At 38.0% G+C, this 16218-nt stretch overlaps 1 protein-coding gene across 4 annotated transcripts in view; it reads left to right on the top strand.

Annotated features, from left to right (window-relative positions):
- LAMA4 (laminin subunit alpha 4) overlaps positions 1–16218 on the top strand; it is a 153696-nt gene that overhangs the window by 26303 nt on the left and 111175 nt on the right. For all 4 annotated transcript variants that reach the window (XM_071218633.1, XM_004455854.5, XM_058307300.2 and 1 more), the window contains one exon: positions 9329–9430. In XM_071218633.1, the coding sequence (XP_071074734.1) occupies positions 9329–9430 (102 nt within the window). The remainder of the gene's footprint in view (positions 1–9328; positions 9431–16218) is intronic.

The following is a 16218-nucleotide window of genomic DNA, read 5'->3' as shown; positions in this document are numbered from 1 at the left end:
CTGATTCTGAGAGACTGAGGAGAGGAGTCACAGGTAGTGGAAGGGACAAAGAGCATTCTAGACCTCTATGACAGTATGTGCAAGGGCATGAGGTGGGCAAGAGCGCAGAATATACGAGGGAAAAAAGAAATATTGGTTTAATTAGAGCATAGGGAGCAAATGTTGAGCCTAAAAAGCTAGGTTGCGGCTGGATTGTAAAAGAGCTTTGTACACCATGCTGAGGAATTTTATTTATTCATTTAGGCAGTGAACAAAGAACCCTTGGAAAGTTTAAAGCAGAAAAGTAGTATGATGAGGTTTTAAAAATTAATTCTGGTAATAAAGAATGGACTGGAAGGGAGAAAATCTAGTGACAAAAAGAGCAGAATGGATATAATGTTAATAATCCAGGAGAGACATTGCATGATCCTGAACTAAACAGTGGTACTGGAAACTGAGAGAAGGAATTATCTTGGTAAATATTTCAGACAGAATGTAAACTCTATGAAACAATGGCATAGAAAGGACGTGAGAGGTGGGAACAACCTAACCCAAGAGCAGTAAGGGGGTCGAATTGTCTGTAGAGGATTTAAAAACAATAATAAAGCACATTATGACCCAGTGTGCTTTTTTACTACCACCAAGTGCCAGCTATTCCAAACAGTGCAGTGACAAAAGTCTCCTTCCTGAATCTTTTGTTGTCTAAGTTCTAAGCAGTTGCTGTGGTTACTATCAAGTTTTAATAATACAGCAAGTATGTAAGTTTCAAATTAGCACCTTTTAATTATGTAACCTTTAATAAACATCTCATTTTACTTGAAAATTACTTCAGAGACTTTCTAACCATACAGTCCACCCCAACACAGACGCATCCATTATTTTAGAGAGCAAGTTTGCAACAGTTCAGAATTGTGTAAAGTCGCTTCTGACTGGAGATTCTAACTCTGTGGTGTTTCATATACATGCATTTAAACCATAGATTTGAAATAAATGATGATAGCACAGTGAGGGAGAAGAAGAAACAGAACTTGAGTACTTCAATCCTGTCATGAAAACCATTCTCTAAGCCTTGAGGATTTCACTTTTTTGGAAATTTTTCTGAAAATCACATAAATGTAACTTACATTAATGTAATCTAAAAACATTGATCCATTATTTTTCCCCTTCTATGTAGTATAATTACGATGATTGACTGAGATATTATATATGTATACATATATATATTTATTTGTATATATTATAAGGAGAACAGTGGATGTGGGAGAGAATATAATAAGGTTGGTTTGGGACACATTCAAGTACTTGTGCCTAAGGACAGAAGATAGTCTTGTCTAATAGGCACTTGGAAACAAGACCATGGCACAAACAGAGATATCTAGAGAGATTTTGGAGTCACCAGAATATAGCTAGAGAATGAAACTGTGGAAGGGCTGACTTTGCCCAGCAAGTGTAGATAGAAGAGTCATTAGCAAAATAAAAATGAAAAAAAAAAGGAGTGATGAGTTTACCTTGGAAATACCAATTATTCATGGACAGCAGAGAAAGAACAACCCTCCTTCTCCCTCCCACTCTCCACCCCCCCCAAAAAAAAAGATAAAAAGAAGATTGGAGAAAAAAACAAAAGAGATGGTTGTCCTGGAAGCCAAAAAGAGAGTGTTTCAAGGAGAACATTCCAACAGTGTCAATAATGGAGGGAGATCAAGGAAGATCGGAAAAGCAAAGCCACCAAGCCATCACCAGACGACTTCATCAGTACAATGGAGGCAAAAGTCAGAAGATGGATAGGGTCATGGGTTGCATAAAGGAGGAAGAGCCAGTGTGACAGAGTTCCTATTCAAGAAGACTGACTGGTAACAGAGAAGGACAATGCAGAGGAGGCAGAGCTGAGGGCAGGTGTTCTGAATCTACAGGAAGAAGTCAGGGCACATCCAACACAGGACTGAGCACTTCACTGTACTCTTTACCTCTCTTCACCCCTGTGGGTGGGAAGAGATGGTTGGTGTATGAGGGAGGAAGGCCAGGTCACGGAGCAGGGTCTGAAAGAGACAGTTGTGAGGGTCCCAGAGCACAGGGAGAAGGTTAGTCTTTCATAAGATGAAGAGCATTACCTCCTCTGAGATGGGGGACAGGCATTAGAATGAGTTCTGATAAAGGTGAATTTTGAGAGGAGAAGCAAGTAATATGAGATTTTCCCACCCAATGTTCTCTATTTTAGTTTTCAAATAGAAAACAAGATCATCTGCTGGGAGTAAGCAGGAGTAGAGGTTTGGGATGAATTCTCCTTCCCTACTAATTCACAATAGCCATTTCTTTAGTGATGCATTAACCTGTGAGGAAGAGCATAAGGAAAGAAAGGACATGTCCTGCCAGTCAGTTTCTGCTTTGCATCGTGACCCATCCAGGTGGGTATAGCACTGAAGTGCACTAGGTATCTCAAGACTGAAACAGATACAGCTACAAGCAGTGGAAACTGATGAACCACCCTGGCAGAGACTGCCCAATGAAGTGCTATGCCTTCCTCTGTTGCACTGAAGAGAAGCCATTGCTAGTTTACAGACCATTAAACCTCCTTTTCTTGTAAAAAGGTAATTTAGACAGACATGTGCAAGACTGTGGACCACTAAGTAGTAATGGACAAATTGAATCATCCATAAAAACAAAACATTTTTTTAAATCACTAAGTCCTTGTGTTTAGTGAGTTCTCAATAAATTTTAGTTATTATTCATAAAAACCCCGGTGAAGGTGACAGAAATCTCTGTCATCTCATACCATTGCTTCCTTCTAAGTGCTTAAGGAGTCATCAAAATCCCCACATGCCTGTAACTGAAGTCATTTCTCTCTTCTTGTTCTTAGAGTTAGAGTTTGTGGTCTGCATCTCTTCCTTTCTTGGAAATGTGTCCATGGCATTTGCCCCAGTAAATTAAATAAAACTGAGTCAGTTTTCATATATATATATATATATATATATATATATATTTTTTTTTTTTTTTAAAGTCTGGCACAGGCTATGTTGCGTAACCATAGCTTGGAAGGCAAGGAGTGAAAAGAACAAGTCAGTTACATGATGCAATGTGAGAAGCCACAGCAGAGAGCCAGAAGTTAGCAGGAGATTTATTTCACACAAAGTTGAAGAAAACAGGCACCCCTGAAGCCTCATTATAAGTGGGGATCACTGCTACAAATGAACACCTTGAAAATTGTTTTGTGATGCTTTTCAAGGAAAAAATTAAAGACATTTTCATCAGCATGAATGAACATAATTATCCCCAACTTCAACTTCAAAAGGAAAGTCTGCATGGCATTAGGGGCTGTGAGCTTCCTTTTTGGATCCATTTAGTTTTACAACTAAAGAGCTATTTATTAGCAAGTGTGGAATGTTCTTCAGCACATCCCAAGTCTGTTAAGTCCTTACAATACACATGAACATTTGATGACCTGCAGGGTTTGAGGGCAGTTATTTGTGATCTTTGAGTTGAGGGTTTGTTACCACGCACGTCAGAATGCCCTTGAGACCCGTAGAGAGTGCTGAGGATTAGCTACATACATGCTTCATCAATACCATGATAAATATTTCCCACTTTTTGCAAAATTAACAGTGCTCAACACAATTTCTGTGCTCCTTGGAATTCTTCGGGACCTGAGCCATTGTCTCTATTTCGTTGGTAATTAAATTGGGAGCCAAAGTGTTTTGCAAGCTGGCAAAAGTATGGCAGATAAGGGACCTAAGCAACAAGCACAAGGAACTCTAGGCACCAGCTAGGAGACACAGTACCAGGGTCTTTGCAGAAGTGATGCTCTAGCTTTATCATGCCAATCATAAGAAAAAATACTTCGGACCTGGACAAACTGCCAAGAAATGTTGAAACCACTCTCCTTACAAGCTATGGTGAAATTGCTGTCAAAATCTAAAAATTACTTTGCCTATTGAAATGTGGGGAATTTCAATTACGCAAACAAGAGCTCAGAGAGGCCCAAGGGAGGATACATGGGTAATTCTCTACAGATTCAAGAAGAATCCATCAGGAAGCCAACTTCTTGCTAACTGCAACATATTACATAAGGCAGTTAACTTACTGGGTCCTTTCTTTGGTTATGTTAAAAATCAGGGTACATTCAGCCCTACTTGAAAAAAATATAAAAAGCCAAAGTGATCAATAGCTTAATTCGGGACTGCTTTTCATCACAGATACTTTACTTTTTATTTACACTGATACAGAATAAGATGGCCTATGAGATGCCTAGTTAGGTGATAAATTCAGATGTTCTTAGAAATTATTCTTCCTTAGTAAAGGCTAAATTAATATTTTTGAATATAGTAAAGTGAATTTTTGTTCCCTACCAGAAAATCCTTTAGTACTATCTGATTCATAAGTCTTCCCAGGTGCTAAGCAGATGAAAGTCAGCATTGTTCAGCACCCATAGGCCCTGAGTAAGAGCACAGATTTAGCTCCTAAATGAGTATAATATTCAATCTTAAAGTGACTTTTACAATTTACAAAAACTAAAAATGGAATAACTAAAGCTAAAATCAGAGTTGAAATTATTGTTGCCTGAAAACATGTGAAAAGATCGTTCCTTCTATGCATACAAAGACTTAAGCAGAAAGATAATTCAATATGGGCTGTTAAATTTGAAGGCTAGTAACCTGAAAGTTAGCAAAGACTCTGGACACTTGTGGGTGAATTTAGAAGGCTTTTTTTTTCCTGATGTTTTCCACATTGAACCTCAGTAAATTAAAGCACAAACTGATGGATCAAAATTCTAGAAGCCTAATTTAGAAAACAAAATGAGTTGATACTTGTAAAATGTTTGTAGATCTTTGGTTAAAGACACAGTGCAAACATCATCACATCCATTCCAACTATAGGTCAAATCCTCTTAGAAGAGATGCAAAGGCCACAGAGCTTGCCCTTGGAAATGGAATTTTATTGTAATTGATTTATTATGGTTTTCTGGAGCTGGAGATTTGGGTCTGATTCCCTTTAGGACCTAAGTACCTACTCAGAGATCTCAGGATGTGTCTCACATCCTTGAATGACAACTTTAGGCTCATCCTAAATTCCATCCATTTCTGTCATTGTTGGTTTGTTGTAATGGGTGATTGAGGACCTCAGACAGATTTCCTAGGATATGCTATTAAAGCATTTGAATTCTTTAGTCAATCAGACTTTTCAACAAGCTCTGATAAGTCAATATTCAAAATGCAAAAGTAGGGAGTTGGTGTAGCTCAGTGATTTGAGTACCTACCTCCCATGGATGAGGTCCCAGGTTCAATCCCTGGGACCTCCTAAAAAAAAAGCAAACAAACAAAATGCAAAAGTAATGACTTATAGCCAGGTAATTGGCTCCTCTGTGACAATATTTGGAACACATAGTGAGATTTTTGTGTAAGTTTTTATCCTAAAATGGTATTACTTACTTTATTTAGTAACTTTTAGAAGTTAGCTCAACCCAAACAATGTAAACTGGACTTATTTTAAAAGAATATGATTTAAAATTTTAAAGAAATATTCTGGACACTGCCAGTATTGGTGTCAGTATATTATTTCCAAGGAGACTTCTTTGAATGAAGACAAAAATGATCCATCAACTGTATAAAATGCTATCCTCTTTGTAAAATAACCTCACTTCATTATATTTATATTTTATGAAATAATTAATATTGTAATTATATAATGAACCTCTGGAAATAATGCCTTCTGTGAAGATATCAACATATGCTGTCATTCCCAGACCCTTTAAATATAAGTGGCATGTGTGGAAACACCACATTAATTTCCTCCTAAGGGCCCACTAGTTCTCATATCTTTAAATATAAGATTAATCAAGAACATGCACATTGATTTTTACTCCAAACCAGACTTCACACTAATCATAAGTAAGCAAATGGGAATTTTTACTCTTATTCTTCAAAGGTAGAAGTAAATGGTATTGATTAATCCAATCTTAATGTTAGAGCTGGAGGCAAGCTGTAATAATAGGGCAGCTTCATAATTGAGAGCTGTAGAAGGACTCCAAATGATTTCATGGAAAGTGGTCAAAATAACAATTGGTTTTAAAAAATTGTTTAAGAAGTAAATTTGCCCATTTAATGGTTTTCTTACATTAATAGTGTTTTATATCTTTAAGCATTGTGTTTATTTTTTAGATTTTTTACTGGGGTTAAAGGGAGAGGTTTTACATATTTTTAGCCATTTTCAGCCTGCTTGCTGCTTATAACAGCAAAATTTTGGAAATAACCCAAATTGCCAACAAGAAGGGTTTAATTAACTACACCAATGATATGCCCGATGGTTAAGAGATCAGACTTGGGAGTCAAACAAATGGTCTAAATCCTGGTTCCACCATTTCTTACCTGTGTATTACCTGGCCTGAATACCAAATCCCTATAAGCTTCAAAGTCCATGTCTGTAAAATGAAGATAATGCGACCTACCTCACAGAGCTACTGTAAGGGTGAACAGAGGGAACTATGTAGTGACCAATACAGTCCATAGACATGGTAAATAGTCAATAAGTGTTCAATTAAATATGCATATATATGTAAAATGTGTATGTATGTTTGTGTTGTGTGTGTGTGTGTATATATATATATATGAATGGCAGGTAGCGTGTTATAGCAAAGAAAGAACAAGATTTGGATCAGTCATACAAAGTTGTTTGACACTGAATACATTTCTTAACTTTTCTGACCCCCAGTATTTTTCCTTTCTAAAGTGCAGATAATTATATCTAATTCAAAAAGTGTTGTTACAAAGTGTTATTACAAAGACCAAATGTAAAAATGTAGATAAAAGCACTTAGCTTGGCACCTAGGCCTTCAAAAATTTTATTATCATCATCATTATTATACTCATTATTGCTAATTTTTTTAAATGTCGCAGCACCATCCCAGAAAGGCACAAATCCTCTGCATGCTCTCTAAGATCGTCCGGTCTTGTGTTTATACCATTGTCTGTGTGTGGCAGTCATCTCATGTGGGACAGAAGGGTCAGTGTAGCATCTAAAAATTGACTGTACGCCTTCTCTCATTCATATATTCAAACACCCTCCATATTTAATAAATGCTGCAGTGTTTTCCAACAATAAGCAGACAGATACAATTTTCTCTGTGAGACCATTCAGCTTTTTGCTGGTCTCTAAATAACACGGGTCTTAGTATTACTAAGGGAAAAGATTGTTAATCAGGAATGAGACTCAATAATAGCTCTGATTTCGTTCTTGAAAATATCTGCCTATTAACATTAAAAAGGTCATTTTGCCAATCCCCATAGAATTTCAAGAAGAGATTCACTAAAACAATAGCAGGACTCTCTGAAGTCTTGACAAAATGTTTCTACATTAAAGAAACAAGTCTTAAATAACTCTTCCTTGGAGATACTCAAACTTCCCTTGAACCTCTAACCCCGTTTCCAGGAATTCCCCAAAGTTCTACAACACAAGGACCAAGATACCCAGTGCATGAGCTCTAGTAGTGTCACCAGAAGGTCCCCACACCAAGGGACTCAATTAGCATATATGGCATATGGCATCTTTATGTGAATTTTTAATGGCACCTCCCCTCTAGCTAGATAAATTGCAAAAGGGAATTCTTTCTGGTGGACAAAGCCCAGCGAGGAAGGACTTGGCCAGATTTCCAACCTAGACTCACCCTCCCAGCAGAGACCCAGATACCTGCTTAACGCAGCCCTCTCCCTGCCTCCCTTTTTCTTCCTACCTCCCACAGTCTAAAAGGCAGTAGCCTTTTAGAGTCATCCCTTGCCCAAGGTCACAGCCTTAGCCTGGGGAGTGGATAAGATAGTGACAAACTCAGAGTGAAGAGTCTCCTCCTAAACTTGGCTGAACATAAAGATTCCATATTCCACTGGGTTCTGTGGAGATAGTCACATTGTAAGTTTGATTATTGTTTTGTGAAACTTATACATGATATACGTACATATCAGTGTACTGCATCCCAATGAAAGCATGTATTGCTTTGAGGAAAAAAAGTAAAAAATGTTTGAAATTCAATGGTCTAAATTAAATGCTTTCTCCTGCAGTTTTACCACCCTTCCCTCTCTTTTGTTTCCTAGTGGAAACTGAGGGGGGAAAGACTTACAAACCACCACAAACTGCACTATGAATTATAAATTGGTCCCCTCTTGACTTACTTTCCTCACCTAAAAACATGGAGTTTCTTTGCCTCCTCTTCATGAGCCAAAGTCATTATTCTCTATTAAACATTCTCCAAATTGAATACAATAAATTTTAATTTTAGGATCCAAATGGGTGGTTATTTTGTACTGTGTATGGTGTCTACTGGTTCTTTCTTTACAGAGAAAAAGAACAAGTGGAAATGGGTTTTTGTAGAAGTCAGGTGTTCTTTGACCGGATATAATGAAAAATTTCCTAGTGGCCAGGACAGTACTAAACTACAATGGGTCAATGGAAGTGTGTGATGTGAAATCTCCTACTCAGTCTGTCTGTGGAAACAAACCAGATTCTTATCTGTCGGGAATGCTTTAGACATTAGTGGATTTCCAAGTTACAATGCCATTGAAACATTCCAAAGAAACATAAAATACCTATCAATATACCCAATCGCACAAACAGGAACAATCCCACATTGCTTCTCAACTGGGTCACTAGTGACATCTGAGGGTGTTAATTATTGTACGAGTTGGTTGCTGCATTGCAGGGTGGCTTAGCAACTTAGCCTCTCTGGGTCTCATTTCCTCATCAATAAAATGAAAGAAAATAACATATTCCTCACAGAGTTGTGAGGATAAATGAAATGAAGTATGAGCGCCACCCAGCAAAAAACTTGACAAATCCAAGAGCACATTAACTTCCTACACCTCCCTTTAAAATTTTAGGATCTCAATTTAATAGTTTAAGTGTCCAAGTTTATGAAAGGCACAGCTCTAAGGTGGTATACTGTAGCTAATAATTTTTGAAACCATGCATCTTTATTTATAGGAAGCATGATACAACTTCTTCAAGGTGACTCACATTTCATTGTGTTTTTGTATTTTTTTTTTGTATTGTTTTGGTTGCTTTGTTTTGAAGAAAATATTAGAAAATTTCCTACTCCCTTACCATTATCTAAAAACTTTTTATTCTTCTTAAATTGAGGGGGCAGTGTTAAGGGTATTCCTGTTTTCACTTAAAATAATAATAATAATGGATTGAAACGCAAAAGACTGTAATAAATAAGATTGGCTATACATCCATCTCTGAACGGGAGTATAAAGAGTTTGTGTTTTGTAAAAAGGTGTACAGTTTAATAATCTTCTCTTTTTCCTCTTAGAAAATATTGGCCAAATTGTTCTGTACAATAATTAAAATGATTTTTCTATGTCTGTTTCAGAAATGTGGAGCTGGATTCTTTCACTCCCGGTCAGGAGAATGTTTGCCATGTGACTGTAATGGTCATTCCAACAACTGCTTAGACGGTTCTGGATTCTGTGTGGTAAGTTAGGGACACCTGTCACCCTGCACATACTTCCCTGGGACTTTGCAGCTTGGGTGGAGATAAAATTTTCTCTCTGGACATTTGTGCCACCTGCGAGCAAGCTGTTAATCAAGCTTTTTTCTTCCCCTTCCCCTTTCCCTATATAATACCACATCATGTAAACCACTTATGATTGCCAGTGGTGGCCAGGGTTTATGAATGAATGTGCACTGTAAGGCAAGTGCCTCACCATCCATGGCAGCTAGTTTCCTGCTGTAGGCCCAATGGGGATGGGAGTTGGAAACAATGCACAGAGAAGGAAATCATCCATCCAAATTCCTATGTAATGGTATAGTTCGCCATATGTTTGGCTTCACTCCACATAAACCAGGGAGAATAAAACAGTTGCTTCACAGTCTATTGTAGAACTTTAGATAATCAGGTCTATAGATGAAAATTAGCAGGGGAATTTTTTTTAAGTTTGAACCAAATAACTAATGAAAAGGAGAACTTTTAGACATGTGGTCTTTGTAATTCTGTGTTCACCCCAAAAGATTATTTTTTTTCCTTAACTGAAATGAACTTATTAATAGAGTATTCTTCAGCGAAGCATGGTAGAGACTTATAAAGGAGCCCAAGGAGGCTTCCAGCAGAAAAGGATTTGCCATGTATTTCTCATTTTCACTGAATAGAATGATAACATAGTGAAGGTGGGAATTGAACTAGTAACCAGGAGTGGCTTCAATAGAAGTCACAGGAGGCATTTTTAAGGACTTATGCCCTAAGATTCCATTTTTCTTCATTAGCTATTGTGATAAAGCAGAAAAATCAGATTTTTCAGGCTCCCATTGGGCAATAGAGGCTTTCCAAAACTGCGAGAATATATTTGTATAAGCCATAAGAATATTTAATTAAAGATGCCTATTCACTTCAAAATGAGCATAATTGTCCTGATTAAACAGATAATTATAATTATTAGGGGCCTCTAAGGCATGTATATGAAGGCACTACTTTACTCACTCACTACTACTGAGATGCAAATTAGAACTTTTCATTTATTTTAAACCATTTTTCTAGGACAGAGAGACTTAAGAGGAAAAAGTAAGTGCTGCTATCTCTGTGTAATGTTTGTGTAGCCCTGATAGTTCTATTTCCCCTCCCCCCATCTTCTTAAATAACCATTATATCCAGGATGTTCTCTGTTGTCGTGTAGGCATATGCAGCTGCCAAAGTCTACTCCTTTCTAATGCTTCCATCTCCGGTTTCCTGTTATTTTAATCCTGGTGACATTTGAAAAAGAAAAAAAATCCTATGGATATGCTCAAACTAATAATGTACATCTCTGATAATTTGACCAATTAAAGGTTCTTTGTTGTCTCCTATATTAAAATGTTAGACAATAGGACCCAGCAAGCCCATCGGGTATGGTTAGGCAGTAAATAAGACAGAAGACTGGAATTAATTAAAGAGAGAAAAGTCCTTCCTGCTAGTGTCTATCAAAAGCAATGACAAATCCACTCTTCTTTGCAGTGACTTGCCAGAATAGGAGTTATGGTGGCTTCATCTTTGACCTACACACGTTCATTCCCTCACAGTTCTTGGGACTTGGAAGGTTCTGATAAAGGTTTGCAGAAAGGTTAGGGTGTCGACATTTATATGCACACACAGAGAAGTTATTATTCTCATGCTCACTGTGCTTGCAGACAGAAAATTAAAACAGAAAGACATAGCCACCCTACTCACATTAATAGTGTTCTCCCAGCCCACCCTACCTACCTTTTCCCCTTGATTAAAATAATATATGCTCAGTGTAAAACAGCAAACAAAACAACACTACAGAAATATACTGTATATGGAATACAAAGTGAAAATTACTCACAATCCTTATCCCCAGAACAGCATAGATATGCTAGTCTTCTTATAAATAATTTAGAAAGAAAAAAGAGATGGAATTTGTATTTCAGTAAATCCAAGTGAGGGGATAGAAAAGGCCTACAAATACAGAAAGAATGTTTTGTCACTTAGTTGGCACATGGATTCAGTCTTATGGTATCGCTCTGGGATCAAACTGTGTCCTTTGGCATTCCTATTCTTCCCTGCTATTAGAGCAGGACTGGTTTCTTAGCTCTAGCCTGTCACCCCACCTCATTCTGACTTCATGAGGCCAGAAAAGAAGCAGTGACTACATATTAATACTTCCTGGTAACTTAACGTGGGACCTAGCATTTCAATCATTTCCTATACTTTGCCTAGCCTAACTCATTTTTTCTGTCTTCCGTAAGCAACCAAAATATAAAAGACTTTCTTTTGGTTCACTTTGTCTTATTTTCCTTTTATCCTCCAACTGCTTCCAATTCTTCCTCAATCCAATGTCCAGATACAATTTGACCCTATAATTTACAGACTTAGTTTTAGGAAACTATGGTGAGTTCAAAGACTTGGGGGTTGATCAAAGAAAAGACATGACCATGAGTTGGCAGTAGCACCCAACGAGTTTATTTGGGTGCTGCTTGATCAAGTTTGCATGAGAGAGGATGTCCCTCCACCCAGACGGGCGAGGAAATTCCAGCGGAGAATGGAATCTGAGGGGCTTATGGGTCCTGGTAACGTCCTCAGCAACAAGGTGGGGAGTCTCTGGGTCAGAGAACTCCGAAGTGCAGCAGCAATTTGGTTTTTTTTTCAATAACCCCCGGGTCTGTCTTATGTGTGGCGGGAAGATATTTGGTGCAATTTTTCAGGGTATGCAAAGCAGGGAGTTTGTGAATGGCTAAAAATATGCCTATTTGGGCTATATTTAAAACCATTGCATGGGTAAGAATTTGAGTTTGGTTCCAGCCTAGTGTGAAGAAGTAAACAACATAGGGATCAATATCAGGGGTCATGCTTGGTCCATTTACATAAGAGAAATTAAGCCATTCGGCAACCAAATATAGAATAGACAAAGTAGACAAAGGCATGTTACCATTTTAGACATCAGACAAGCATAGAAATTTCCTCACATTGTTAATACTGCAAATGCAAAAAAAAAAAAAAAGGTGGATAATTTTAAAACATAAGTAACATAAGTAGTAAAATTTCACAAGTATAAAATGTCTTTCCAAAGGTCCAACTTGCATCTTATCAGAACAAAAGCACAATGGGCAGTTCTCAGCAGAGACACCTAGGCAGAGTCCCAAAGGCCATTCAACTCCAATGGATGTGGCAGGCTCTCTAGAAAGGTTCCAAAAGAAGACATGAGGAAAGAATTGGGGGGAAGAAACTGATGGAAGGGTAGAGGCGCCAGGTGGTGGGACCTGGTCACAAATAATCCAGGATATAGAGCGTGGGTATAAAGAACAAAGAAAGGCCCATGATGCCAATATTGTATGGTCTCACTGATACGAAATAAATATGATGAGTAGATTTATGAAGTTGGACTATGGAGTGTCAGTAGGAGATGGAATGTGGGTTGAAAAGGGGAACAGATGAGAAACGGACTTGGCCCAGTGGTTAGGGCGTTCGTCTACCACATGGGAGGTCCGCGGTTCAAACCCCGGGCCTCCTTGACCTGTGTGGAGCTGGTCCATGCGCAGCGCTGACACGCGCAGGGAGTGCCGCGCCACACAGGGGTGTCCCCCGTGTAGGGGAACCCCACGCGCAAGGAGTGCGCCCTGTAAGGAGAGCCGCCCAGTGCGAAGGAGGGAGCAGCCTGCCCAGGAATGGCGCCGCCCACACTTCCCGTGCCGCTGACGACAACAGAAGCGGACAAAGAAACAAGACACAGCAAATAGACACAGAGAACAGACAAGGGGGGGGGGATTATATAAATAAATAAATCTTTTAAAAAAAAAAGAAAAGGGGAACAGATGCTGCATGTATGTAGAATGCTTAATAAAATCAGTTGTAAGTATATGGTAATGGATGGAGTTGAAGGTAGTACATTAAAATAAGTGCAACAAACACTGTTGACTTATGGATGTGATTTGTGGCTGAAATGTCATGTATGTAGAATGTTTAATAAAATCAGTTGTAAGTATATGGTAATGGATGGAGTTGAAGGTAGTACATTAAAATAAGTGCAACAAACACTGTTGACTTATGGATGTGATTTGTGGCTGAAATGTCATGTATGTAGAATGTTTAATAAAATCAGTTGTAAGTATATGGTAATGGATGGAGTTGAAGGTAGTACATTAAAATAAGTGCAACAAACACTGTTGACTTATGGATGTGATTTGTGGCTGAAATGTGTAGTCTCAGGAGGTTTTAGTTGTAGGACAACAGGAGGATAATTTAGGGAATATGTAATAGTGATTTTGTTGGTAGATGAGGATTGTGGTTAATAATATAAATATAGAAATGTTCTTCTACTACAAGGTGTTAAGCAAAAAAAGGGGCCATGACTAAGGCCAGTTACAATGAAGGGAATGGTGCCTTGTAATTAGAAGAAAGCCAGGAACCCTGTGGCCAGAACTTGAATATAGTAAACCTGACATGAAGTGCACCACTGGCACAGCAGTCCTTAGGTTCCTTTTTTTTTTAATTAAAAAAAGAAAAAGAAAAGAAAACCTTTTTATTTTGAAATTGTTCCAAATTAATAGGACATTACAACCAATACAACCCCTTTAGAGAGAACTCCAACACACCCCTATCCCCTTACCAGATACCCAGGTTCATCAGTTTTAACATTTTGCCACATTTGCTGTATCATTCTATTTCTCTATCAATCTTTCACACCATCTGTCTATCTGTTTATATGTCTATCAGTCCATTTCCTGGACACTTGTATGTTGCATACATCATGCTCCTTGAACACTTAACACTACAATGTGTATTTCCTAAGAACAAGGACAATCACTTATGTAACCACCTTAAGTTCAAGAAATTTAATATCGATATGAAGCCTACACTCAACATTGATATAAAGCTTACATTCTACATTCCAATTTTTTCATATGCCCCAATAAAGCCCCTTTGAGACTTTTCTCCTCCCTTGCTAGATCCCATCCAAGATCATGCATTGCACTTAATTGTCATTGTCTCTTTAGTTGCTCATTCTTGTAGGACTATTTAAGTGGTGATGAACTCCCTCAGGTTTTGTTTATCTGGGAATTTTTAAGCTCTCTTTCATTTTTGAAAGACCATTTTGCCAGATATAGAATTCTTTGTTGTCAGTTTTTGGTTTAGAGCACTTTAAATATGTAATTCCACTACCTTCTTGCCTACATGGTTTCAGATGAGAAATCAGCACTTAATCTTATTGAGGCTTCCTCGTATATGACACATTGCTTCTCTCTTTCAGCTTTCAAATTCTCTTTATCTTTGGTATTTGACAGTTTAATTATAATATAGTCATGTGGGTCTATTTGGGTTGATCTTGTTTGGAGGTCATTGAGTATTGTGGATGTGTATATTCATGTCTTTCATTAAATTTGGGGTGTTTTTAGCCATTATTTCTTTGAATATCCTCTCTGTTCCTTTCTCTCTTTCTTCTCCACCTGGGATTCCTGCAATGCATATGTATTGATACATTTGATGGCATTTCACAGGTTCCTCAGGCTCTGTTCAATTTTCTTCATTCCTTCTTTTTTCTTTTCCTCAGACAGGATGATTTCAATTGTCTTATCTTCAAGTCCACTGACTTTTTCTTCTGCTAGTTGCAATTGACTGTTGAAACTCTCAAGGGATTTTTAAAATTTCTGTTCCTGTGGTCTTCAGCTCTGTTTAGTTCCTTTTTATAATTTTCATCTCTGTATTAATGTTCTTTTGTGTTCATCTATTATTTTCATGATTTGCCTTGTACCTTTGTCCATGTTTTCTTTTAGCCCATAGGGCATATTTAGAACCATTAAAAAAAAATTATCTGGTATGTCCCAGGACTGTTCCTCTTCATTGATGCCAGACTGGGCCAACCCTTCCTGTTTTTTAATCATTTGTTGAAACCTGCACATCTTGGTATTTTAACATGTTATCACTGGAATTTAGATTCTGAAGTATCTGTTCCCTTAAGCTTTTATCCAGTTAGTGTTATTACCGAGCTTTCCTTGAATGCCAGGAGCTACTAAAAGAAGAAAAAGAAAACTCCTTTCCTGTTCTTTGCAAATTGACCTGTGTGAGTGATCTCCTTCAGAATTTATCCATAAGATGGGTTTAGAGAATAGTCCGAGGCCAAAATGGAAGGGCTTCCCTGATGCTTTCTGCACATGTCTCTTTTTTTGGGCAGATGCACGGGGCCCTAAGAGTTGTTTGTTTTTGTTTTTTCATGAGGCATGGGGAACTGAACCCGGGACCTCCCATGTGGAGGCAGGCGCTCAACCATTTGAGCTACATCTGCTCCCCAGCTTTATTATTTCTTTTTTTAATTATCTTTTTTTAAAAGATGCATAGATCACACCAAATGTTACATTTAAAAATATAAGAGGTTCCCATATACCCCACTCCCCACCCCCCCACTCCTCCCATATCAACAACCTCTTTCATCAGTGTGGCACATTCACTGCATTTGATGAAAACAGTTTGGAGCACTGCTACCGCATGAATTATAGTTTGCATTATAGTTTACACTCCCTCCAAGTCCATTCAGTGGGTATGGCAGGATATATAATGTCCTGCATCTGTCCCTGCAATATCATTCGGGACAACTCCAAGTCCTGAAAATGCCCCCATACCACACCTCTTCTTCCTTCTTCCTGCCCTCAGCAACTCCCAAGGCTATTGTCTCCACATCAATGATACAGATTCTTCCATTGCTAGAGTCACAATAATTCTATAGTAGAATGTCGGTAAGTCCACTCTAATCCTTATTTTATTCCTCCATCCTGAGGACC

The sequence above is a fragment of the Dasypus novemcinctus genome, chromosome 11 (assembly GCF_030445035.2).
Source record: "Dasypus novemcinctus isolate mDasNov1 chromosome 11, mDasNov1.1.hap2, whole genome shotgun sequence".
NCBI classification, from domain to species: domain Eukaryota; kingdom Metazoa; phylum Chordata; class Mammalia; order Cingulata; family Dasypodidae; genus Dasypus; species Dasypus novemcinctus.
Note: the sequence above shows the minus strand (reverse complement) of the source record. Positions and strands in the feature narration are given on the sequence as shown.